General features: G+C 37.3%; 1 protein-coding gene across 6 annotated transcripts in view; it reads right to left on the bottom strand.

The window, feature by feature from the left end:
• Positions 1–27,236, bottom strand: part of EFL1 (elongation factor like GTPase 1) — a 155,480-nt gene extending 128,244 nt beyond the window's left edge. The window contains exons 1-13 of one of the 6 annotated variants that reach the window (XM_073304079.2): positions 26,953–27,224; positions 26,549–26,632; positions 25,901–26,003; positions 24,275–24,342; positions 24,039–24,123; positions 18,714–18,847; positions 17,893–18,030; positions 16,729–16,943; positions 9,520–9,643; positions 8,368–8,444; positions 8,090–8,226; positions 6,281–6,403; positions 3,027–3,126 (exon numbers count right to left, since the gene is read on the bottom strand). In XM_073304079.2, the coding sequence (XP_073160180.1) occupies positions 3,027–3,126; positions 6,281–6,403; positions 8,090–8,226; positions 8,368–8,444; positions 9,520–9,643; positions 16,729–16,943; positions 17,893–18,030; positions 18,714–18,847; positions 24,039–24,123; positions 24,275–24,342; positions 25,901–25,991 (1,292 nt within the window). In that variant the 5' untranslated portion in view covers positions 25,992–26,003; positions 26,549–26,632; positions 26,953–27,224. Of the gene's footprint in view, positions 1–3,026; positions 3,127–6,280; positions 6,404–8,089; positions 8,227–8,367; positions 8,445–9,519; positions 9,644–16,728; positions 16,944–17,892; positions 18,031–18,713; positions 18,848–24,038; positions 24,124–24,274; positions 24,343–25,900; positions 26,004–26,548; positions 26,633–26,952 lie in introns of all 6 variants that reach the window. The other 5 variants (XM_073304080.2, XM_073304081.2, XM_073304078.2 and 2 more) reach the window with 5 other exon arrangements.
• Between the last annotated feature and the right edge of the window lie 26 nt (positions 27,237–27,262).

The following is a 27,262-nucleotide window of genomic DNA, read 5'->3' as shown; positions in this document are numbered from 1 at the left end:
GAAACCTTAACTTTTGATGAAATAATCCAGATACCAAAAAAAGATTAGATCAGAGGGTTTCTGTACCAATAATACATTACTTAAAAACTGCCAGATAGATGCAGGTTTCTCCAGATTTATGGAAGTAGCTTACTCAGCACAGATGCATTGTTAGAGGTTTTTCAAAGCAGGTCAGTGATACTCAGAACTATGGATTTATGTTTCAAAATACCTACCAGAGTGGAAAAGCGTAATCCTATTTGTGACTACATGTATTCAACTAATACTAGCAGAATTTATTCAACTGAAGAGAAAATGCAACAAACATTAAAATTTTGCAAATACATTTTGCACGTAAGTGCAATTTTCACAAACTACAGTCAGTCATGCATGTCATCATGTTACAAATCATTCATTAAAAGGCAGATGGGTTTGTTTTGGAAACATGACTTTTTAAAAAAAATACATATCCTAAAGAATAAAAAGTTGGATACAAGTGTCTACAAATATCTGAAACATGTAAAGCATCAAGGAGGGAGATGAATGGCTAAGGAGGGTAAAACAGACAAAAGAAAATGTAGGCCGAATACCCAGGGAGAATGGGGGTAGGAGGTTAAGAGTGAATTCTAATGAGCAGTGGAAAAAGTAAGGGGAAGAAGAACATAGATGAATGCTGGCGTCTGAGGAATCCATTAGCTTTGCAAAGTCAATATCAAACGCAATCTGTTTTTTAGGAGCCCAGATTCCACTTAGAGCATAGGACTGACAATTATTACCATGTAATTTTGGCCAGAAATTTGAAATTAAAACTAGCTTATTAAGGTTTTAGCCTTTTGTGATCCGCTTGCGTAAAAGCTGACAGCATTTGTCTGAAACACCCCCATTTCGTAAACAGGTTTTGATCCTGCTGTGAAAGTGGGCTCTTCTTTCTAATTATTCCACTCAGATATTGGAGTAGCACAATTGGCTCACTAGGGAGAAAATATCTAAGGTTTGGACTCTACATAGTGTGTGGGCTATATTTGTAAAGCAGGCTGAGAAAGGTGCCTTCTCATGGAATGGAAGAAAAAATAGCCACAATGAATGTTAATTAAAAGTTAAGACTAAGATGACGACAAAGTTGGTAAATTACATCACAGATATGAAAAAAACATACACTAGATATGATTTGTACCATATGAAATAATAAACAGAACAGCACCATCTAGTGTTCAAATTCATTCTCCATAAATCCAATGCATTATTCCCATTTGTGAATGACTATTCAAATCGACATAATCTAAAGGAAAATACTTTATAAGCATAATAACTGAAAAAACAGAAGAAGCTAATAGCATAGCTCTCTTTGCACATCACCAGCCAATAATTCATTTTAAAAATGTAGTCAAACATCTCATCTCAAACTTGTTTCAGAAAATGTATCTATTTTCAGGAAAGGAAATATATCTGTGTGCTGGAAAGGGAAGATTTTATATTGCCTTCATCTGGAGGTTATTTTGGCAATTAAGCATTTGAGTTCTCGAAAAATCAACTGTGTAATCAGTTTAAATGTAATTGTGCTAATTGGTATTCTCACAACCAAAATTACAGCTTAAAACCAAGTATTTTTTTCTTACAAAATTCCGAAACTCTCAGCAGTCGATCATAAACAAATCTTTTTGGCATAATATCCAGGTAACTATATTAAATCTATCGCTATATTAAGTCTAAAGCTGAATGGAATATATTAAAATGATCATTCAAATACTATATATTACAACTGTGATGTTTCGCATTTCACAATGTTAGAAATGCAAAACACATTTAGAAATAGTTAACCTTATGATCAAACCGAAGTTTTTAGGGCCTCCTTGAAAAATAAATATGACAAGAGAAAAATGGTTTGCTTAATTCACTGCTATTATACCTCTTTTTTTAGGCTGGATAGGGCAAAAAATGAAAATGTAGAGATTGTAAATTACAAAACTGTGTACTGAATTCTTTATCAGTGTTTACAAATGAACATGTGGAGAAAATAAAAATATTTAATTAAAGAATTACAAAACTGTGGTTACACAAACAATTTCATTGCCAATTCAGACTCAAATGCAGATTTAAAATAATCTCCAACTAGGAAAATATACCATAAAACATTCAGAAAATATAAAAAGACTTAAAATGTTGTCTAGAAGATTTTGTTAGATCACAATATAAAGGAAAGAAAATTCATGTGAGATTTTAGCATCAATGAATTGTCTGTGTGTAAAAACTATAGAGATAGTAGTCCTAATTTTCAAACATTAAATATGGCAATAAGCCACACCAAATTCCATTAAGTAAGCAAGTTTCAGCATATGAAGACTAAGTGAAACAGTAATAGGCAAAGATCTAATATAGTAAGAAGACAAGTATTTTCTTAAATGCTTTTCCACATCTATATTCATTCATTCTGAAAAAAGCAGTCCTAGTATTCACAATGATACAGATGTGAAGAGGCTACTTAATAGAGTTGTAAACTATTTAAAATGCCCTAGAGATTTACAGAGATTAAAGGTTACAACTAATCCCATTATTATGAATGTCTCAAGGAAATGTAGTTCCTCTTAATAGAATCTGATAAATTATTTGAGTCCGTTTCATCTAAAGCACTCCACTGTCACAACAAAAGGGTGTCAGAGAAACATGTTACCAGTGATCTTTGAATAATAATGAGCAATATAGGTATCGTGATGGGCTTTTGAGTAATAATGTTGTTTTCCAAATAATAAGAGTGCTTTTCAGATTTTGACAAAAGATTTAAATTAATCTTCAATTAATCTTCAACATGTACACTAAATTTTCAAAATGAAACATGAAGCAAAAGAGTCAGTCTTAAATTTATTTAGTGCTCCTTCTCCTTGTTTAAACCACTTGATATTATTTCAAAGAATAATTAATAACTTCCTTACACCAAAAGTAATCTATCAAAACTTTCATTATAACTTAGTTACACTGGAGTGATGGAACCTTAGTTGGAGGTGTCTAGTGTTATCAACGTGGATGATGGCCGAGTGGCACATTTTTCTTACCTTGGTTTGTTGCGTGGTAATGTTTTAGCGTCAATTGCAAACATTTTGGAAACAAAGACAATGACAGGGGCTGTGTCTTCACTGCTGCATTTCATGAACACTAAACAAATGTGAAAGGAAATGATGACGCAATTTTCCAAAACTGTGGATAAAGATGTCTATTTTTTTTATACATACTTTTTCTTTCTGTTTTGTATAGAACATGTCAAAGGGTAAATTAACAGGAGCAGGGGACACTGATTTAGCATTAATATTCAATAAGTTTGCTTATACCTTCAAGTCTGTTCCACAACATGAAATCAGAAGGGGAGAAAATCTGTGAAAATGAAAATTCTGAGTAATGGATGACAAGTTACACTCAAATAAAATGAAATAATCTTAAAATATCAAAATAACATTTAGGACGTTGGTTTAGATTAGACTGAAAAAGAAGGCACAATTTAACAGTAGAATGCTGAACCATCTAGCGTACTGTCTCAAGTTCTTTTATTTCTTTCAAAAGTAAGGCCATGGTCCTCCAAGTAGCTATAAATGAACTGGATGTCAGTGTCTGCATGAATCTCCACTGATTTTAATGGGAGTCCAGCAAACATGGAGCTCCTTGCAGGATGACTGACCTAAAACCTCAATACGAGGTGTTTGTATGTTATTTCCCTCTTTTCAAATTCTGTACTTTTGAGACCATTGTAAATGAGTTCCATGACACTACAACTGCCTTTACGTTTATTTTTGTACATCTCTGAGCACATTTTGTATATCTACAATAATTTTTCTTTAACTGGTAAAAAACAATGTCAAATGGTAAACAAAATAACAAATTCCTCTGACCAACTTATAAACATGGAAAACTAACTCTTCTCTTGACCTGATATAGTCAGAAAACACCCTGTAAATTATTTGGCCAAACAACCTACAGGACTATTACTATGAAGCAATAAGACACTCACTAAAATAGCTAGGAATACAATTGTATTTTCATAACTGAAAACAATCAAGAGACATAACAAGGAGGAGATTTCCTCTGATTAACTTTTATTGCCATAATTTTCAATGTGGCTTATGGAGGTCAATATATTTGATTGTCTTGCTTCATTAAGGAATGCGTTAAACAGTTCCCACTAGTTGAGAAAACAAAACCGAAGGACTGTCAATTGAACAATGATAAGCTCCATCCCCATGGAGTTCTCTCATCCCTTGAAGTTCTTTCAAACATAATGTCTTCACTATAGAAATGAAGTTATGTAAATATTTTGGTAGCCAATGTTCAGATATATACTTTGAGCCGTTATTAGCATTTTAAACATATATCTCCCCTCTATTGTTAGTTCTCCTGGAATACTTCCTAAAGCCGAACAGAGGGGATCTTTTTTATTAAATTGTATTACAATCGTATTCTGTAATAAACATGGGTCCAATGCAAATCAAACTTTTCACACAACCCAAAAATGTGTGGTTTCCTATTTGATTATATCCTTTCCTACAGAAAGCTGAAAAATCTGATTACATTTTCTTTAGGATTACTAGAATGTAGGGGGAAAATAAGATGTTTTCTATTGAAAACCTAGAACTGACAACTATTAACTGATCAAATGTTCTCCTATACAGATAAGTCATAACTATTCTTAATAGACATCTGCAACACTCAGTACAAAAAAGGCTTCCCCATTCAAATGCCAGAATTAATTTCTACACTATTTTTAAAATAAATAATGAAGCATTTTCTCAATAATAAATCCATATGTAATCATGGTTTAAATTCTTAATGCTATCTTCAAGCTTTCTACGATGAAGTTATTGCCTGTACAGACTCAACGGAACAGCTTTCTTTGTTATGAACAACAGTTTCCCATGGAAATAGGTGAACATGAGCCTGCTAGACTACCTTTCCACACATTGCTAGGGTACGCCAGACTAATTTGTTCTAACACAGAATGAAAGGTTATTTAAAGACACAGCCAATTCAACTGAACATGATTTTTACACTATGATAACATCAGATGGGCATAGCTGATCAATACACCTATAAACATCAGATCCAAGTTTAAACGTTGTGACAAAGTTCCTCCTCTGCCTTGGTGGGTTCTGCGCTTATTGGCGGATTTGCTCACCTCAGAGGTTCACGGCAGCCCTCAGTTTGGCCACTTTCGTGGCTCAAAACTGCCATTCACTCAGTTAGCCTCATCACTTGCCAGCATCGGGAAAAGAAAAAAGAACAATCCCAGCAGTCTCTGCTGATCCACCTAGTGGATCGGGGAACAGGCCAGAGACCTTCCCTTCTGGTGGAACCCACAGTCCAGGTCAACTCCTCTGGTATCAACTAGGGAGTTGGTTGGATGGAGGGATGGGGGGAACCCGGACCTGCCCTCTACTCTGCATTCCAGTCCAGGGCCCTGTGGATTACAGTTGTCTACAGTGGCGCCTGTAACACCTGTGTGACAGCTATAACTCCCTGGGCTACTTCCCCATGGCCTCCTCTCAACACCTTCTTTATTCTCACCACAGGACCTTCCTCCTGATGTCTTATAATGCTTGTACCTCTCAGTCTTCCAGGAGTATGCCTTCTCACTCTCAGCTTCTTGTGCCTCTTGCTCCCAGCTCCTCGCACGCACCCCACAAACTGAAGCGAGCTCCTTTTTAAACCCAGGTGCCCTGATTAGCCTGCCTGTCTTAATTGATTCTAGTAGCTTCTTGATTGGCCACAGGTGTTCTAATCAGACTGTCTGCCTTAATTGTTTCTGGAAAGTTCCTGATTGTTCTGGAACCTTCCCTGTTACCTTATCCAGGGAAAAGGGACCTACTTAACCTGGGGCTAATATATCTGCTTTCTATCACTTTCCTGTAGCCATCTGGCCTGACCCCATCACAACACCTAGTGACTATATATGTAACTTGGTATAGCAGTCAATTCCCTCTCCATTACATTTGCATTTAGTTCTAGACAACAGGAGACAATGCTTACCTCCTACCCTTCTCTCAAAACCCTGTACACATAATTTCAAGCCATCAATATATTGTATTTGCAACCTGAGGGGGTCGAAAAGCCATGCAATACACAAGGTCTCAAAAACATACTGAACAATAAAATAAGACGCCTAATACTCTAGCACAGCATAATCAAAGATCTGGTGAACGACAGCATGTTCACTAAATGACAGTGGCAAAGCAGAGGTTATACAGATACTTAAAGACAGATATGGTGAGTGCATTTAAAAAAAAACTGACATTTTCAAGCTGTTGAGAGAACATTTACTTACCCTTTTTCAGTTCTTGAGTTTCTGGGGGTAGAGAATCAAAAGTTCTAGCTCCAACACACATCAACTTCTCTACCCTCTCAACAGTAATATCAAGAGGACTGGGAAGTTTACTACACACCATAGCTAAAGCACATTGTTAAGGATGTACAGAAACTTCATATACGGTTCTTTATTAACTAGAAATTAGGTATATGCGTCAGATATTGTATTTATCAAAAATGTTACCATTTGTGTGCACCAACTGCCAATGTAGTAATCCTTCAAAAAAAGACTTTTTAAAATATATATATTTATGATCAAATAAACTACAAAATAGAAGCATATTGTAAGCCCATCCGACCTCAAAAAACTTCATAACATTATTTCTTTCAAATGTACACATACATGCAGGAACACCAAGATGGTGGAAATCAGAGATTAAGTACTTTTATGTCACTGAATATTAGAACAGAGAAAATAGGTCAATCAGTATACTTATTTGGATAGTATAAACTGCTTTAAATTTAAATCTCAATCATTTTATCAATAAGGGAAACAGACTGAAAACATAACAGGTAAGATTTTTTTAAATTCATTAGGACTATATCAGCAAACATCAGATTACAAAGGAACAAAACCACTTCCAGTGGTGACAAAATAGAATTGAAACTAGAATTGATACGGAGTGTAACCCTGGTGAGAAGATGAATCAGAAATGGAAGACATGCAGGGAAAGATGACTCCATGCAGAGAGATGCCATGTTCACATGCCTCACTAACTAGTCCACAACAGATACAGAATTTAGAAAAATTTTATATGGATAATTAATGGACAAGACCTACAAAGTGACTTGACAAAAATGCAGCTTACTAGAAAAAAGTAACAGGAAAAGAAAGAATTAAAAGGGTATTGAACTGATAAAGTAGACTAAATTATTAGATGAAACTAACAGGAATTTATTGCAGTCCCAAGACATCCTCCCTTGCCAACAGAATAACCACTGAAACAAGTTCTTGGAAGACTGGAGCAACTTTTGACATCAGTAAGTCCTCCCAGCATCAGAAAGCAAAAGTGTTTAACTTGCAAAATATGGCTAAACATGATCTCTTTTTGGAAAAAAATGACTTTTTTTTTTTTTTAACATAAACACCAGCTTGATTAACTTATTAGCTTCTTTTCAAATAATTATAGTCAACTGTTCGATATACAGTGGGCACCCTTACAAACTATTTCCCAGTGTGCAGTGATTCTGGTACAAATCATATTCCATGTTGTGATAGGTGCAGGAAAACTATCTGGGCCCATTAAACAAAGAGTTAACTACAGTGCAGTTTCCTTCTCCCCTTGTGCAGGTGCTCAAGAGAAAAACTATAAAGAACAGCTATCTTGGAAGAAGGGGATGGGAGGGAGAATGCCTTCAACTACATTTTTATAATCACATATATTAGTTCAGGGGTTCTCAGACTGGTGGTCAGGACCCCTCAGTGGGTTGTGAGGTTATTACATGGGGGGGGGTCACGAGCTATCAGCCTCCACCCCAAACCCCGCTTTGCATCCAGCATTTATAATGGTGTTAAATATATAAAAACAGTGTTTTTAATTTACAAGGGGGATCGCACTCAGAGGCTTGCTATCTGAAAGGGGTCACCAGTACAAAAGTCTGAGAACCACTATACTAGTTAAAAAGACAAAGATGTATAAAACTAGATTTCTAGGTGATACCTTTTTTTAAAAAAACATTTTACACAAATTATACAAAAATACATAGGTAACCCTTTGAAGTCTAAGAACTGCTGGTAAAAACCAAATAGCTTTTTTCTTAAGGATACAGAGCACTGCCTGGGATATGGGTAACCATTGACTGCAAATGGCATTGAGATGAACTTTAGGATCCGCATGATGTGACTCACGTGCACCAATTTTCAATCCCAAAGAGGTGACAATTTTGTCTATTTTCTCTTTGTCTCTATGGAAAAAAACAGCAGCAGAATGACGTGTCACAAGCATCTACAGTATTTGATTGTGATAATCAGAATATTTCAAGAACCTTCATCTCTGCAAAAAGCATGTGAAAAGGATTCAAAGAGAACATTGGGACTTCTCCTACCTTTTCAGAACAGCTTCATATAGACTCCAGATGTTGTCCAACACCAATTGCACGAACAGAGGTTTCTTTCCTTTTGACTAGAAGAGCACACACAGTATTTAGGAGCTTGAATAAACATTACATAGCCGATAGCTTAGCATTGATCAGTTTCACAATGAATAGGTCTGTATGATTAAACTACAAACCTCCATAAGTAGTGTTTAAAACTAGTCATATTAGATGAAATCTGTTGTTAATCTGTCTGTATATAAAGTGAGGTTAATCAACAGCCCTAATCAAATTTGGATGGAGTAAATTATTGGACCACATGCCATCAAAAAAGTCAAAGGACAAAAGGTTTAATTTTTAACAAGAGAGACTTATCAATACTGATCATGCCTGTCCTGAGTCTGGTTATACTTAATAAGTATTAATTCTCACTTCTACAGACAGAAGAAAAACTATGTTAAATGAAGAGGGAGAGAAACTGCTCTGCTCTCCCAGGTTTAATAGTGGTTTAATACTTCATACAAGAGAACTAAAGATTCCCAGCCATGGTCTTCATAGGCTAAAAATACCATATTCACTCCATGAAGCAATGGAGTGACTAATGAGGCAATAATCTCTAATCTGGGAGGGTACATTTATGATGCTTTCCTGGAGCAAAACTGCTCTAAAGCTGGAAGACTCCACAAATAGCATAGAACTGCCTTAGTGGCTCCTACACACCCTTCCTCTCCTACCAGCTCTCATCTTTCATTATAGAAGCATAGCTAGCATCTCTGTACCCTGATGCCTGGCTGCTGGTATGCCCTGTATGTTGGGCATAGAAATGAGGCATGTAGGAGGGGTTATGCTGGCTCTAAGATATCTGAGGGTTCCTTTGTGCAAGAATAATCCCTCCAATAGCCAGATTCACCACCAATCTCCTGAGGCAAAGCCGCCCCAATGAATGAGAGGCTATTACTTCTATTTATGCAATATGAATTTTAAAAAATATTGATGGCAGAATTTTCATGCCATACTGTGAGGAATGGAATTAGAGACTATCAGGCTACAGCTCAAATAATGTATTACCCATGGATATTTGACAGAAAACCTTTTATTTGTTGGAAAGAAATTATAAAAGGTCAACAAGGAGCTTCAAAGTAACATGTATCCCAGCAATATTACCTGGTCACCCTTCATTATCTTCTTTGCCTTTGCATTTAGATAATAATCTCCCCACAAGGTCTTCAAAAGTACTCCATGTTTGATTCCAATCTTTTGGCTATACAGTTTTGCAAAATGCTCAATGCTAAAAGAAAGAAAAATCTATCTTGATACAAATTGGTATGCACAACATTACACTTATCAATGTAAGCCTGTGTCAACTTATGTGATATTCATATCTAAGTAGTCTTGCATCCCTATTTTACCCCCACAGTTTCTACTGTTTTCTCTTTAGTTCAGGACACTTAATTTTAAAAATAACAATATTTAACATACATCTGTATTAGTTTGAACATTTTTTTTTTTTTTTTTTACATAAAGGCCAACTTGAAGTCTGAATCTGTATCCTAACTAAAGTAACTGATGTTTGTATAATGTCTTGCAACGTGACAGGACACAACATAAATTATTATTCATATTAAGTCAGGAATTTCAAATTCATTCTGCGGAGAGGACCATGTTGTTTTTTAATTAGGTCCGTGACCAGAATCGCAAACTTAAAACCTAAAGCCACGTGAGGATTATGATATGCTACTGATTATTTTTATATATACACAAAAAAAGAAAGAACGCGTATCCACAGCTCCCCGTGACTTTGCCAACATTTATAGATACAATTTAACAAATCTATTAGCTGCTTTAACTACTCCAAAAATTTCTCCCAACTCCCATACACATCTATATCAAGGGAAAAAGAAAGAACTAAATAAAAACCCTAACACCTGCATAATGGTTCCTCACATGGTTTCAACAGCAAGGGAGAATAAATGGGCTTTACAGTGGACACTGAAAGACAACAAATGCAGGCTATTTCAGACCAAGGGAAGAGAGTGAGTTCTAAAACCCCCTTGCTGAGAACACTACCAGCAATTCCCTTTCTTTTATTTTGTGAAGTCTCCAGCTTGGGCTCCTCTGCTTATCGGGACTGCAGAGGAGTAATATCTCTGCAGTACAGTAATATCAAAAGGGAATAGAGGCACTCTTTCAGACAGGTAGATCTTAAGATATTAGCCCTAAATGGCCTAACTCCCACCCAGAAATCAATGAATAGCTACTACAGATCATAGATCACCTGAGTAATATACTCACAGGAAGATCTATGTAAATCTTGTTAAGCTGTGTCAGCCATAAAACGAAAACATCTCTCTTTAAGTATAGATTTCATGATCATATATTCTTCAATATCGCTTTTGGCACTTATGGAATATGCTTCCAAATTTTTAAAATACACACTACTATTGTACTGTCTGACCATACTAAAAATACATTCATGGAAAAAGGCCAAAAGCAAAGTATGTTATATTTTATAAAATAAATCTTTTTACATGACACTTTTGGCAGTTTTTCTTGGTATTTATATGACTTAATTATCCAGTATATTCAAACAAGAAGGATATATCTATTTTGAGTCAAACAAGTCTTGCTAATTGACTTCTAATTTGATTCACTGTGCACCAAAAAGCTATCTTTTCAATCCAAAAAGATTTCTCTTTGAACAGTAAGAAGGGAGATAGAAATAATCATTGTAAAACATTTCATTTCTACATATTGTAGTTTGTACATTATCCCTTGTAAAGAGAGGAAATAAAAGTGAGATTTTATACAGAGAGGAGACACAGACAAATCACAGACAAGCAGGGAGAACTGGAGGTCCTGGTGATGTCAAGGAACTATGACGTGATCGGAATAACAGAGACTTGGTGGGATAACTCATATGACTGGAGTACTGTCATGGATGGTTATAAACTGTTCAGGAAGGACAGGCAGGGCAGAAAAGGTGGGGGAGTAGCACTGTATGTAAGGGAGCAGTATGACTGCTCAGAGCTCCGGTACGAAACTGCAGAAAAACCTGAGTGTCTCTGGATTAAGTTTAGAAGTGTGTGCAACAAGAGTGATGTAGTGGTGGGAGTCTGCTATAGACCACCGGACCAGGGGGATGAGGTGGATGAGGCTTTCTTCCGGCAGCTCACGGAAGCTACTAGATCGCATGCCCTGATTCTCATGGGTGACTTTAATTTTCCTGATATCTGCTGGGAGAGCAATACAGCGGTGCATAGACAATCCACGAAGTTTTTGGAAAGCGTAGGGGACAATTTCCTGGCGCAAGTGCTAGAGGAGCCAACTAGGGGGGGTGCTTTTCTTGACCTGCTGCTCACAAACCGGGTAGAATTAGTGGGGGAAGCAAAAGTGGATGGGAATCTGGGAGGCAGTGACCATGAGTTGGTTGAGTTCAGGATCCTGACGCAGGGAACAAAGGTAAGCAGCAGGATACGGACCCTGGACTTCAGGAAAGCAGACTTCGACTCCCTCAGGGAACGGATGGCCAGGATCCCCTGGGGGACTAACTTGAAGGGGAAAGGAGTCCAGGAGAGCTGGCTGTATTTCAAGGAATCCCTGTTGAGGTTACAGGGACAAACCATCCCGATGAGTCGAAAGAATAGTAAATATGGCAGGCGACCAACTTGGCTTAATGGTGAAATCTTAGCGGATCTTAAACATAAAAAAGAAGCTTACAAGAAGTGGAAGGTTGGACATACGACCAGGGAAGAGTATAAAAATATTGCTCGGGCATGTAGGAATGTTATCAGGAGGGCCAAATCGCACCTGGAGCTGCAGCTAGCCAGAGATGTCAAGAGTAACAAGAAGGGTTTCTTCAGGTATGTTGGCAACAAGAAGAAAGCCAAGGAATGTGTGGGCCCCTTACTGAATGAGGGAGGCAACCTAGTGACAGAGGATGTGGAAAAAGCTAATGTACTCAATGCTTTTTTTGCCTCTGTTTTCACTAACAAGGTCAGCTCCCAGACTGCTGCGCTGGGCATCACAAAATGCGGAAGAGATGGCCAGCCCTCTGTGGAGATAGAGGCGGTTAGGGACTATTTAGAAAAGCTGGACGTGCACAAGTCCATGGGGCCGGACGAGTTGCATCCGAGAGTGCTGAAGGAATTGGCGGCTGTGATTGCAGAGCCACTGGCCATTATCTTTGAAAACTCGTGGCGAACCGGGGAAGTCCCGGATGACTGGAAAAAGGCTAATGTAGTGCCAATCTTTAAAAAAGGGAAGAAGGAAGATCCTGGGAACTACAGGCCAGTCAGCCTCACCTCAGTCCCTGGAAAAATCATGAAGCAGGTCCTCAAAGAATCAATCCTGAAGCACTTGCATGAGAGGAAAGTGATCAGGAACAGCCAGCATGGATTCACCAAGGGAAGGTCATGCCTGACTAATCTAATCGCCTTTTATGATGAGATTACTGGTTCTGTGGATGAAGGGAAAGCAGTGGATGTATTGTTTCTTGACTTTAGCAAAGCTTTTGACACGGTCTCCCATAGTATTCTTGTCAGCAAGTTAAGGAAGTATGGGCTGGATGAATGCACTATAAGGTGGGTAGAAAGCTGGCTAAATTGTCGGGCTCAACGGGTAGTGATCAATGGCTCCATGTCTAGTTGGCAGCCGGTATCAAGTGGAGTGCCCCAAGGGTCGGTCCTGGGGCCGGTTTTATTCAATATCTTCATAAATGATCTGGAGGATGGTGTGGATTGCACTCTCAGCAAATTTGCGGATGATACTAAACTGGGAGGAGTGGTAGATACGCTGGAGGGGAGGGATAGGATACAGAAGGACCTAGACCAATTGGAAGATTGGGCCAAAAGGAATCTGATGAGGTTCAATAAGGATAAGTGCAGGGTCCTGCACTTAGGACGGAAGAACCCAATGCACAGCTACAGACTAGGGACCGAATGGCTAGGCAGCAGTTCTGCAGAAAAGGACCTAGGGGTGACAGTGGACGAGAAGCTGGATATGAGTCAGCAGTGTGCCCTTGTTGCCAAGAAGGCCAATGGCATTTTGGGATGTATAAGTAGGGGCATAGCGAGCAGATCAAGGGACGTGATCGTTCCCCTCTATTCGACATTGGTGAGGCCTCATCTGGAGTACTGTGTCCAGTTTTGGGCCCCACACTTCAAGAAGGATGTGGATAAATTGGAGAGAGTCCAGCGAAGGGCAACAAAAATGATTAGGGGACTGGAACACATGAGTTATGAGGAGAGGCTGAGGGAGCTGGGATTGTTTAGCCTGCAGAAGAGAAGAATGAGGGGGGATTTGATAGCTGCTTTCAACTACCTGAAAGGGGGTTCCAAAGAGGATGGCTCTAGACTGTTCTCAATGGTAGCAGATGACAGAACGAGGAGTAATGGTCTCAAGTTGCAGTGGGGGAGGTTTAGATTGGATATTAGGAAAAACTTTTTCACTAAGAGGGTGGTGAAACACTGGAATGCGTTACCTAGGGAGGTGGTAGAATCTCCTTCCTTAGAGGTTTTTAAGGTCAGGCTTGACAAAGCCCTGGCTGGGATGATTTAACTGGGAATTGGTCCTGCTTTGAGCAGGGGGTTGGACTAGATGACCTTCTGGGGTCCCTTCCAACCCTGATATTCTATGATTCTATGAAATGTATACAGGTGTATAAAATTAGACCAATGATATTTGTACCACACTGGTACCTGATAATCTATCTTCGGAACCTGTAAAAGCTTCTAGTTAGGACTTCACACTCCTAACAAAAGACATTAATAACCTGTCCAAGCCAGCAACATATAAGTTATGCCTATAAAAAAATTTCAAAAATGTACCTTTTTCAGCAGCTTACCCTAAGGCTTTGGAAGGGAAAAAACCCTCATGATTTGTTGTATGTCAGTGACTGCTGTATATAGATTTACTGCATCCTTTCAACACCTGGACTTGATGAGAAAAGCAGATGAACCATTCACTGCACTGGATCTGGCTAATACTATATAATGACTTCATTTATTCTACCATGAAAATATGGAATCTCCTTAGGAATCATACCACAAAACACTATAACAGTCAGAACCTGCCTTGATTAAGGCAAATGCTTCATTGATCCACATTTCACCAGATGGTCATGCTGGCAGCCTGGACAGATCCTCCTGAGATTAATTAAGAAGAAAATGCTCCTTTTTTCATTTAAAGGAAATTCTACCACTGCCATCACTAAACCAGACCATGCCAGCTACTAAGAAAGAAAGAAAGAGAAAGAAAGAAAGAGAAAAAGAGAAAGAAAGAAAGAAAAAGGAATGGTCCCTTGGACCAAACAGTTTTCATCCAACTTTAGCAAAAACAGGAAAGCATTTTTCTGATGACAGAAAAATGACAGAATAAGCAGCATGAGGAAACTACTATAAACACCACCATCACTGTTCTGTTTAAGCTGTAGGACACTGTATACTTCGGAGAACAGGGTAACAGAAGCTATTCTATTACTTATATATAGATGCAAGAATGAAAAAAGTTGACTTAAGTCAAATAGGATTCCAACAGAAGACTCATGAGCTCCTGGAGTGCTCCCTTGGCTGAAATAATGTCCTGTACACAGAGAACCCAAAATAATTCACTAAGAATTTCAAGTCTTAAAACCGAAGGAAAAAGCTTCTACATTTTAGTAATCCATCAAATTAACCTGTGGGGAATTTTAACATTGAGTTGTATTATCTTTTTGTAAACAAACTTGGGCCTATTTTCAAACTTTTTCTTATGTCTGTATTGTACTGCCATATTATAATCAAAAAGCTTCTCTATCCTCTCTAGCACACCAAGGTATCAAATGCACAAATGAGCTCAGGTCATATTCTTAAATCCTTCTACCATGGGAAGCTTAAACAACAATAAATCAGTTTGTGATTATTTATTTAGATTTCAGTCTTTCAAAAGCTTCACATCCGAAGCTCTGGGCACCCCAGCTTAAATTTTAAACACACAAGAACCAGCCCACAGCAGATACAAAGTAAACATTAAAGTAAAAACAGACCAACACAACTCCCTACCTTACCACACTTAATTTAATCACCAGTCACGTGACCAATAAAGCTTAAAAACCCATCAAACTTTCTACTAGACAGAAATACTATTTTGTTACAGCTACATATCAAACATTAACTGATTTGAAATAAAGCACACACACACAAAAAACCACGATACACAAAACCGGTGTCCGAGAAAAAATAATTTGAGCTCATTATGAATTGCAGCTCCAATCTCTATCAGTGCCCCTTTCAACTACTTCCATCCAATTTAGCCTTAAAAATTCCCACATAAATGATTGTTATGAACACTTTTCCCTCAAAGTCAAATAAACTTTATTCTACACCATTCTCTGTGTGTGAATCAAGCCTACATCAAGAATGATATAGGACAAGTGCTCCCTGAAAGTATAACAGGGAGTTTTCACCAGTGTCAAACTCTCAAGACTGAGGTCCTCCCATATTCTTTTCATCTAGCTCTTTGTGTTAGAAAAATAAATAGATTTTCTGACATGTTTGCATACAAACCATCTGCAAAGGAACTATTAGGGGAACAGAAGTGACAAAAAAAGAAGTTAGCCAATCAGACCATGTATAGCATCGCTTTTACCAAAAAGTATTACATTCACCCAACATTTATGAACAAGATATATTTAACTTTTTTTTTAAATAAACAGATTTTAATTTTGTCAAATCAACAATAAAAAATATAAAATTTGAACCTAAATTAATGGGTTGTATCCCTTTAAGTACATGTTAAAGACAAAGACAAGCACTCCACCTTGTGGTAAACAATCAGAATGTTTACAAATCTTTATTACGACCCACCTACCCTTTCTGAAACAAAAAGCTAAAAACAGACACTTAAGAACGTAAGCAAAGAAATTCAAAAAACATATGCCCTTAACAACACACTATGAAATATGGAATTCTAGATTTCTTATGATTTAATGTAATATCTCTGCCACCACTGTGTATCTGATTTACAAATATCTGCTGAAATACAAAAAAAAAAACTTTATAGAAGGTCACAAGAAAACAAATATGAAATTTGTGTGCATGCAGAAACCTAAAAGAAAGACAGCAACTAAACATCATAGTATAAGAAAATATTTTTTGAAGAACATAAAATCCTCGAAACTGTAACTGTTAAGAACCAAAATAGTGATTTATTTCAAGGTCACGAATTGAAACTTTGGAAAAAAAAACTATTCAGCTTTCACATGCCATTGGATGTACAGGAAAATGCAAAATGGTTACCTCTAAAAAGTATTTAGACCAGTTCAAAAGATTTTCCAGCTGCCTTAGTATTAAATATGGTAAATGACACTTTAATGAAATCCTACACTTATTTACTTACCCAAAGCCCCAACCATCAATTGCACTGGCAAATACCACATTCCCCAGGTCTGGCGAGAAATAAAGATGTGAATCATCAGTATCTTCCAAGCCAGCACTCCAGTCATAAACTTGATCTCCATGTATAGAATCTGAATTCCCTTGAGTTTCTGTTTCTTTCTCAGCTCTTTCTTCTAAGACTTTAGAGGTGAAAAGAGCTCCAGTGATTGCATTAACCTAGGAACCATACGTAAAACCACAGAAAATTATAGCTAGTGCTCTAAAACACTGCAACCAACCTGTGAAATCTTTTCACAAAGAAGATTTCAATTATCTAATCATATGACTGTTGCTTAAACATCCAAAGGCAGTTCGCTTAAGCTTAGCAAAAAAGTTTATATATAGACATTGTGGATGAAATCCTGGTCCCACTGAAGTCAATGGGAGTTGTCCCATTGAATTCAGTGGGACCAGGATTTCACCCCATGTCTGTAATACTTCACAAATCATATCTAGTCTTAATGGGATTTAGTGATTTAGTTCTCGGCTTTAAAAAAAAAGTATCCTTTTTCACAATGAGAAATGGTGAATTATTATTTCCAATATGTAAAATAAATAAAAACAGAAAGGAAGATATGACATATAAGGAAATAGCTGTAAATACAGTTATCTCAAACCATTAATGAGAAATCAATTTATAATTAAATATTTAAAGATGACTATTTAACAATTCCAACCCCAAATCAGGCAGTCAGTATTTTTGAGATTATAAATATAGTCTTATTTCAGCCTCCAAAAAACTCAAAATACACAGTAAATAGGGGTTTTAAAAATAGTATTATATCGATCAAATCTCTGAGATATGCCATTAACACTGTTAGTATGCCTCCTGCTGACTTGTAGAGAAGAACTCAATATTCTTTTCAGAGCTGTGTACATTATAAATGCCCAGAAAGATAAAGAGGAATAGGTATTAAATAATCATACGTATTCTTAAAAAAGTTTAATTAAAATAGACAACAATGCATGACTATCAGAAGGTAGGGAAAACTGGTTATCTCACACTACAGTTTGCACTGTTTCTAGTCCAAATAAAAAGGGCAGAAAGTGGCAATTAGAGCATTGAGAAAAAGGGGAAAAAACTACAAAAGGTGTTCTCTTAGTGTTACACTGTAAAGCCTCATACCTGTTCTAAGATATTCTTAAGGTGAGAATATGCTTCCTGAGGAGTTAACTTGAGCTCCACTATCAAACGATCAATTTTATTAATCACCAAGACTGGACGGATATTTTCTAGCCATGCCTGTCGCAGAACTGCTTGAGTCTAGCAGGGGAAAGAAAGTGTTAAAAAAGGCAGGAAAGAGTTAAGGAAACCCTAACATCACAAAATTAATACTTACAATGTTAAAGAAAAAGCCACTAAGTTTAGAAGCAAAATTTAAATAAATACATTATCGACTTCTGGTTCTAAACATCTGTGGATTGTATCCCAAAATACATGGAGTTAGTTATTACAGAATTATGCCATAGTAAGCATTTTCATAGCAATGTAAATTTTAAAAACATTTCTTACAAAAAAACCTTATAATCATAGGAGAATAAATATACTAGAGATATTCTTTTATTTTGGACAATTTTGCTCTTTAAATACACTAAAATAAGAAAAATATGTAACCTTTAAAAAAAAACCACTCTATACTCCCCTTTATTTTTATCTCTTCTGTGCAATAATATTCCATTGCCAGTGAGAGCACGTACTTGTATCTCCAACACCAAGGCAACAGTATCTCAACCACATATTCATGAACACATTCTATGGTTAATCACTCAGCAGTAAATCAGACTTCATATGCAATACACAATTTATTAAAAGAGAGTAGCATTTTACAGAAATTCTGACCGTTGGTTTGTATGTCTCTTCTGTTTAATGTATTTAAGACAGCTAAACAGTAACATTTTTGTCTAGTCTCATCTCCATCCTTTCTCAATCATTTTTTAAAATCTCACCTGTGGACAGACTCCTTCCACAGCATCCAGCACTATGATACAACCATCACAGAGTCGGACAGCAGTTGATACTTCTGAAGAGAAATCCACATGCCCTGGGGAGTCTATTAGATTAATGAGATACTCCTGATCACCTAGAATCAAACAATTTACTTTTAAATACACAAAGTGACTGCTATAAAAGTTTCTATGTTCCTTACTTAGCTATAGACATTAATATTAGCAAGGACACCAGGAGCCTGATTGTCAAACATATTTAGACAACTAATGTAGATGGTGGAATTTTCAAAAGTGCCTAAGCAGGTTAGGAACTCAACTCCCAACGACTCCTGCTTAGGTACTTTTGCAAATCACAATTGGTGCCTAGTTACATCTTTAGGCACTAAGTACCTTTGAAAATCTGGCCCCACCTAGCTCAGGAGAAAGCATACCAATTTTGGAATGCCAATAGCCAAATCGCCAAACAACCATATTAACATCTGTGTTTAAAAGACACTAACAGTTGCTCACCATGAAAGTCAACCCTTTACTCTTAAAAGATAAATTGTTGAAGTATCACTTAAGATAGAAGCTACATTTTTTAAAACAATTTTCATTATCTGCATTACTAGCATATATCTTTAGATTATTTAAAAATGGAAGAATTTTTTAAATCTACTGTCATTTGTTCATTTTTGCACTCTACTCATCTTAGAAATGACAATATGGTCGACTACATTTCAATTTCTAATTTTCATGTATAGTCACAAAATTAAAATGCGTCTGCAAACACTGGAGGGGAATGTTTCTATAATAATAGTTGAAAGAAGTTTTCCTCAAGCTTAAAGAAAACATTTGCATGATGCTGTTAGACTTTATTTTTACAAAATTTAGATTTCATTCACTATTGAAAGTTGCCCTTTAAAAATATATACCTGAACACTGAACAACTTCCATACCTAGCCACCCAAATTTTTATTTCAGATATAGTAATATATTTAATATTGTAATACCTTCCTTTAATAAAGTCTGAAAGAAAACAAATATAGAATATAGCAGAATATTCTAACCAGTTACAGCAGTTTTCATTTCTAATATGCCTACTAGGTAGAAAAAAGAAATAAAGACTTATGACATCTAATCCAATCCCCCCATTAGCATAGGTTTGTTCACCACTAGTGTTTTGTCCAACTTCATTTTACACATCACAAGTGAAAAGCTTCTAACACTAACCTTGGGAGGATAAGTCTTCTCTACTACAACTCCTAGGAGATTATCACACAGCCTAACAGATCTCCCAGTCAGGACATTTACCCTGATACAAATGGTGCACTTAACTTGAGCTAGAAAGAATGTTTTTAATTGAGGACTTGTGAACCCTTTCCCCACTCCATTCTACTGCTGTTGGATGGGACAAGTGGAGGAGAAAGATGTGTTTGCCCAAGAGCTGCAGTTGTGTTGAAAGAGAAAATACACTCAAAAGCAAAAATATACACAAGACAAATCAGGACCACCAAAAAATAAATATTTAAAACAAAACAAAAAACAAATCTACATTTGTAAATAAGAAATCCAAACCACACTCATCAGCAAATAACTAATGCCTAAACAACCAAGAAAAATTCACACTCTAAAACAGTGGCTCCAGCATAAGATGCGTCTCTGAAGACAACATCCAAGTATGCAACAAAATTAGTTATGCAATACTCCTTAATAAGCCAAGAGAGACTAACAACAGCCCCAACACCACTTAAACAAGATGTGCTAGCCAAGAATCTTCATCATGCCTTGATAAGTCAAAAAAATTCGGTTTATGTATCACTTTTACTCCTGAACAATATTTATTGCACTTTGAAAAAATAAACATAATTAGTTTCAGTGGCTTTTAGCTGTTTATTCTTTACATACTATGACTTAATTATAGGAATTTCCTAACCAGTTCTTTAGCTTGGCCAAAATTGTAGAAATGTGTTTAGGACAGAACAGACAGCATATTTAAGAACATGTTTTGATAAAAAGTGATGCATATTAACTATTATTGCATTAAATTATAATTAATGGAACAAAAATTATTCTCTGTAACTGAGTCAAGACAGTAGGTACTGCAGCATGTAAAGATAAAACACAGGAAGCTATCACTAATGGGGATAAGCTTCACTCATGATATCCCAAATTCAGAAGTGAATTTTCCTTATTGAAAATTGTTGTTTTTTAAGTAACTTTAAAAAATACAAGTCTGAGCCAGAACCCTAAATGTTCAAATACTATAAAACACCATAAAATTACCAACAAGATTTCCAAATTCTGCAGCAGGCTAGCACCAAATTCGTATATTCTTCTTCATTAGTTTTGTGGAGTTAGACACATTGAGATTCTTTAAATTTCATATGAAACTCTAATCTTAAAGCTGGTTTTGTGTAACAGATCCACAAAGTCTCACAATGCTCAAACCAACTGTCACAGGACAGTTGGCCCTCTAAGGGGAATTAAGTCCTCCCCACCTGAGATTGATCGGCTACCTCCCAACTAATATTGATATCACTATAATCCAATGATTATAAAAGCCAACTAGTGGATTAGGTGAGTAGGGGAGCTGCTGGAAGTAAATGGGTCCCCTATGGCTAACCCTAGAGCTGGGATGACAGAGACAAGAAGAAAGGCCTCTGGACTCCTGAAGCCTGCTTTGGGCAGGGAAATAGCTTCATGAGTTTTAGGATAAAGAATAAAGCTATGCCCAGAAGGAAGAGCCTGAACAGATTGTGGGCATGGCATTAGTCCTTCCTGGGCTGGGGGAAATACGCCAGGAGCCTCACACCAACATACATGGAAATGTATTTTAATTCTTTCATGGCTATTCTTTTCAAAATGGACAATCTAAGCACAAGTGAGCCAATTCCCCAACACCTTAACCAAATGGTTAAACTGAAACCAGGAAGATGAAGAAAGAATAATCACAGTCTGGAAGTTCTCTGGTTGTCATTCACAAATAAGTAAATAAACAGTCTCCCACTTTCCCCAGAAAAGTTGTCTTGTTTTACAGAGACACCAGTAAATGCCTCATGGAGACACTGAAAGCTTAGTTTAAAACTGCTCCCTAACTGAATAGGAAATTAAAGTGGAGAGTTCAACATTTCTATTTTCAAAATGTCACAAATACTAATGAAAAAGATGCATGCAGTTTTATAAAAATCTAACCAATTCTGTGTTAAAGAAGCAATAAAAGAATTAATCTAAATGTCAGCACAAAAGCTAAAGAGCATAAAGATAGTGGAAAAAAATTAAAAGCAAGGCAATGCTATTCAAGCATAAAGCTAGCCATGTCTTCCAATGCTTGTATACCCCACATTGCCCTCAACTACTTTATAATCACAATGTAACTAAAACGGAAAGGCTTACATACATTATTAGTGCCCATGTGTTTATTTTATCTCTCAAAGTTAGCTCTACTATATCAGCCTGGTAGAAATCTACTCTGCCCAATCGCTCCCATACTTAAAGATGGGGGGAGAGAAAGAAGAAAGGGCACTCGGGCAAACTTAGCTTATCCAAACCTACAACTAACATTGTGGCAAACAGACATCCTGAAATAAAGAGTATAGCAGACTCTAATTAGGACTGTGTGCAATTATTACAGAACTAGTCAGATGTACTTAGAGAAGTGGTCAAAAGAAGATGGTGTTCATTGATGCCATTGTTTCAGGGCCGAGGACTAGAAAAATAAAAATAGGAACATTTGGACTTAAAGTAACAAGACATCAAAACCAAAATATACAGGGAACAAATATGGAAGATAATGAACAGTTGATCATCCTACAATGTAGTATTTTTAAGAGAAAATACAAAATACAGGTTTGTACAAAAATTCACCCCACACACTTACAAAGGCGAACTTTAACAAATCCCACTTCTTACATTTTCCCATCATCATTTCCATTCCAGGAGACAAAGGAAAATAATGTAACTGTAATGAATAATATCTAAAAACAGCATGGAGAGGGTAAGGGAAAGTTCAAATATTAGCAAACTCAGAGCAACAGCAGGTATTTGGGTCTCATCCAATGACGTTCCTATTGCTCTCAAGAGTCAGCAGTTGGGAAATGTGTGGTTAGTTTCATGAATTATCAATGTGGGCAAAACTTTTTTGAGTAACTTCTTCTATATCAATAGACATAGGCATGTTTTTACTACAAAAAACAAGCATTTCTCTCTCTGATGCTAAGATATCAGCATCACTTACTCAGCACAGGTGACCACTTACTAAGTTTAGTGAAATAAAATCTAATTATCCAATCTGGGAAAATTCTGTATATCCATCAAATAGTACTAATGTTGCATTTGCCTACGATCATTCTATCAAGAAGTTAATTGTTCTAAATTGTGGCCAAGTTATTTAAAAAACTGATGTTATTTCTGAGTTCGGCAATCTTAGATAAATAAAAATGCTAATTAAAAACTATTTCTGTGCGTATGATGGAAAGTTTCCACAACTTTGGGAGCAGAGACTGAACCATCCTCCCCATCAGTTCCACCTCTAAAATAAAAGGTAGCATGAAAACTGAAGTTCCAGGCATCCACAGAACATTTACACTAGAGGTAGAAACTTCCCAAATACTGTTCCAATCAACATGCTTCCACCATGTAGGAGTGAAAGGACACTTCATTTCCACATGATTCTTCTTGGAATACTCAGCAGAGAAAGGTTTCAGAGTAGCAGCCGTATTAGTCTGTATTTCGCTGTAGCTCACGAAAGCTTATGCTCAAATAAATTTGTTAGTCTCTAAGGTGCCACAAGTACTCCTTTTCTTTCAGCAGAGCAAAGATTTCAACTTTAAAGGGGATTTAAGTGATGAACACTTAACCAGTTTTCAAAAAATTTATGCTACGTGTTACATATTTGCATACAGTGGCCATTTTTGCATGAAGAGGTATAGAAAAAAAGATCCTTTCCTCCACAATTCACTTGTAAAGCAGACTCCAAGATGAAGAAAGATATGCTGCACAATGTTCATACGATGTTATCACTCATAAATGTCTACATCTGACTCATTTAGGCCTTGATCCTCCAAAGACTTTCTCACATCCTGAACTTTAAGCACAAGTGGGTCCCACTGAATTCATGAATGCATGTGCACCACACAGAAGTAAAACTGTGGTTATGTTTTTTAATTAGAATGATTAAAAACACAAGGTTGCAAAATGTAAATCTCTGCAGAACCAAGGCCTAAGGGACAGATCCAGGAGTTAACTGCAGGAAAAAACTTGAAAGGGATAATTAATAGAAGGAAAAGCAAAGCAAAAAAAAAATCTCAGTAGTCTGTACATTTTTGTGCAGCCTCTCTACCTTACCTTTTGCAAAGTGCAGTGATATAGCACTAGATTTCATAGTAATTCCTCGGATCTGCTCATCTTCTCTACTGTCTAGATATCTCAGCTAAAATAAAAGACCACAAAAAGAGGTGATAAATTTGTACACAGATATTTCCCTAAGCTATTCTTTTAAATGTGAAAGGGTATGTCTGGAAGAAAATTTGTAGGAACTCTCAAAAATGACACTAATTAATTATATTAGATTATAACTGTACCTTTCCTGCCAATCGATTGGAGATTATTCCATTGCTAGATATCAGACAGTCAGCTAGAGTGGTTTTGCCTTTAAAGAAAAATAAGTGACTTTGTTTAAATACACACACACCAATGGGTTATCAAACTTGATATTGTTACAACCTAGTAACTATCAACAGGCACACAGGTTTCTTTAAAAAAATTAATAAAAATGCTTTATTAAAAACCAGTTATGGTTACTCAATATCACCTACATCTGCCTCTGACAAGATATGCCTCTCATCTCCATCTCCACAAAAAACATGCAACCTTAACTGTGACCAAAAGAATATGTTGAAGAAGAAACAACAACAACAAAAACCCAACCATAACTCCTCATTACAACATGGAAATAAAGATTAACCACTACTATTAAACAATAACCTCCCAAAACAATAAACACTATTTCAAATTATTTCCACTTAAACAGCAAAATATTTCTTCCATTAATCATCCAGCACAACACAATTAAAAAAAAAAAAATCAAACTAAAAAAACACTATATAGACACCTACCATTTACTACAACACACTACCAATTAAACATTCTAAACAATAAAAAAATATTAATTTCTAACCATCCCACATGATCAAAGTTCCATGTTTTACGTAGAAGCCATAGGAAAAGACAACTTAGGTGGGCAGTGAAAGCAAGATAGGTAAATTCACAGTTTTCGGCTTAACTAGGGATTTCCTGGCTTTTATATGGTTGTGTTGGTCATATGTGCACTTGAGTAATGTTAACCAATTTTAAACAAAGTTCTTCATTTTCTGGAACATATATATCATTTAATGTGTGCATGCACATACACAGCCTAGTCCCATGTACACACACGTTTTGATTACTTTTATTACAATGTGGCTTGGGAGGGGTTTTTTTTTTCTATAGCCTACTCCCCACATTTAAAAGCCACATATTGTAGCAGCCCTCCCATGCCCATTAATGCCACCCTGCCTTGCCACAAAAATGCAAGGCAGTTAGTCTATACCAAGGGAAGAAAGGGACTTTTCAGATTTCAATGTACGCTGATCCAGCGAGTGAAGAGACATCACTTGACTGCATTATACTTTCCCTTTCATTTTTTCCCCCCCAAATAGTATGGATGAGCACAGTTTTCACAAGTAATGCCACTGCTCACTAGTGCGGTGTGAGGCTGGGGGGCAATTTATACCACCTTTCACCAGGGATCAGTGCTGCACCCTACAGCAGATTCACACTCCACTAAAGGTTTAAGTTACAGCCAGAGTTCCACAGCCAGCTATGTAAGGGGGAGGGGGAATATGAATAGCATATCACCCAGCAGTTGTTGAGATGCTCCGTTATTGGCCATTACTGTCCACTTTAAGGGCTATATTGTCAACCACCCCCACCAACACCACAGAACATTGATTGCAAGGGTGCCTTCTAGGAGGACTTCTCACTATCAGTGGCCCTGTGCCTAGGGTCAAATCAGCCCTGAACTGAACCCATGAATTTAAACACATGAGAAATCAATGGTTTGAAACACTTATCTTCAGCAAAATGACAGAAATATTCTTTTACAATTTAATCTGAACACATAAGAACATATCTCTAAATGACTGCTTATAGCAAAAAGTCCCTCTTACCATGGTCCACATGAGCCAGTATACAGATATTCCTGATACTGGCAGGCTTTTTCTGGAGTCCAATCATCTTCTCCAAACTAGAGAGAACCATGATTACCTATTTCTGTGAATAAGGAAAAAGCATTTTATACTAGCATCATAACTCAAGAAAGATCTGAATTTTTTAAATGCACACACAAGTATTTATAGTTTAGTTTATATATAAATATCAACTAAACCTAAACCCATCCATGGGCAGTACTTAGGTAGCTAATAAATTATGTTTCTATAACACCAATCACTCCAAATCAGATACCAAAAAGATTTACAAACAGAAACACAAATTTTCAGTTTTTAATCCTATACATTTTTCATGTATTTGTTTATAAATACAACAAATACACAGTGGAAATCTGTCCATTTAAACTGGGCAGAACCACACACAGAATTTAAAGGGACAGTGTAAATTTGGCAGCCACCACTCTTTAAAAAATAGGTAAAACAATTCCTGTGACGACTATAATGGAATCACAGATCTCTCTTTTTCCAATGTGCTTACTTTGTGTGTTTGACAGCACTCTGCATACATAATACGTTTGACTGTTTCCCCAGACAGTTGTGCAAGCCCTGATCCTGCAAACAATTAAACAAGCGCGCAACTTTACTCACGCGAGTAGTCCCATTGGCATCAGTGGGAACGCTCATGAGTAAAGTAACACGTGCTTAGATGCTTGTAAGCTTCATCATGTGCGTCTTGCAGAGCAGCAAAGTAGAGAAAATCATTTTTAAAGAAGGAAAAGCGCAGCGTAAAACCACAATGGCTGTCGCGGGGCTCGGGGAGCACATGTGCAGTACCCACAGGTATTTGATCTTTATTTATGTTTAACTGATTGCAGGTCACACTAATGGTGCCCCTTTCGTGCAAACCCCTCTGGCAAGGGGGGCAACGCAACCGCCAGGTAGACAAGACACTGCACAGCGGAGCGCGGGTGTGCGTGGGGACACCCCAACTCCTATTACGAGTGGCCGGGCCCACCCACCGCAGGAGTGACCGTGGGCCCCGCCCGCTGTACCGTGGGTGTGGAGGATGAAGAGCCGGGGGGACGCCGGAAGGCAGGGCCGGTGGAGTGGATTAAACACACCGGCTGCCGCCCACCCTGGCTGATCCGGAGATGACCTCAGCCTGGTGTGAGGCAATTGAGAGACCCCGCAGCTCTCTTCCACTGGGGGCGGGGGGCGCAGGCCGGGCCCCCGGGCGAAGGACAGGGCCCGGCTGGTCACTCACCCCGCGAATCCCCCCCTGTCCTCGTGACAGCACAGCCAACTGCCCACGACCGGAAGTCGCTGCGACTGCGCGCACCTTTTGTCTCCACCCCCTTTGTG

The sequence above is a fragment of the Lepidochelys kempii genome, chromosome 10, assembly GCF_965140285.1.
Source record: "Lepidochelys kempii isolate rLepKem1 chromosome 10, rLepKem1.hap1, whole genome shotgun sequence".
Lineage (NCBI taxonomy): Eukaryota > Metazoa > Chordata > Testudines > Cheloniidae > Lepidochelys > Lepidochelys kempii.
Note: the sequence above shows the minus strand (reverse complement) of the source record. Positions and strands in the feature narration are given on the sequence as shown.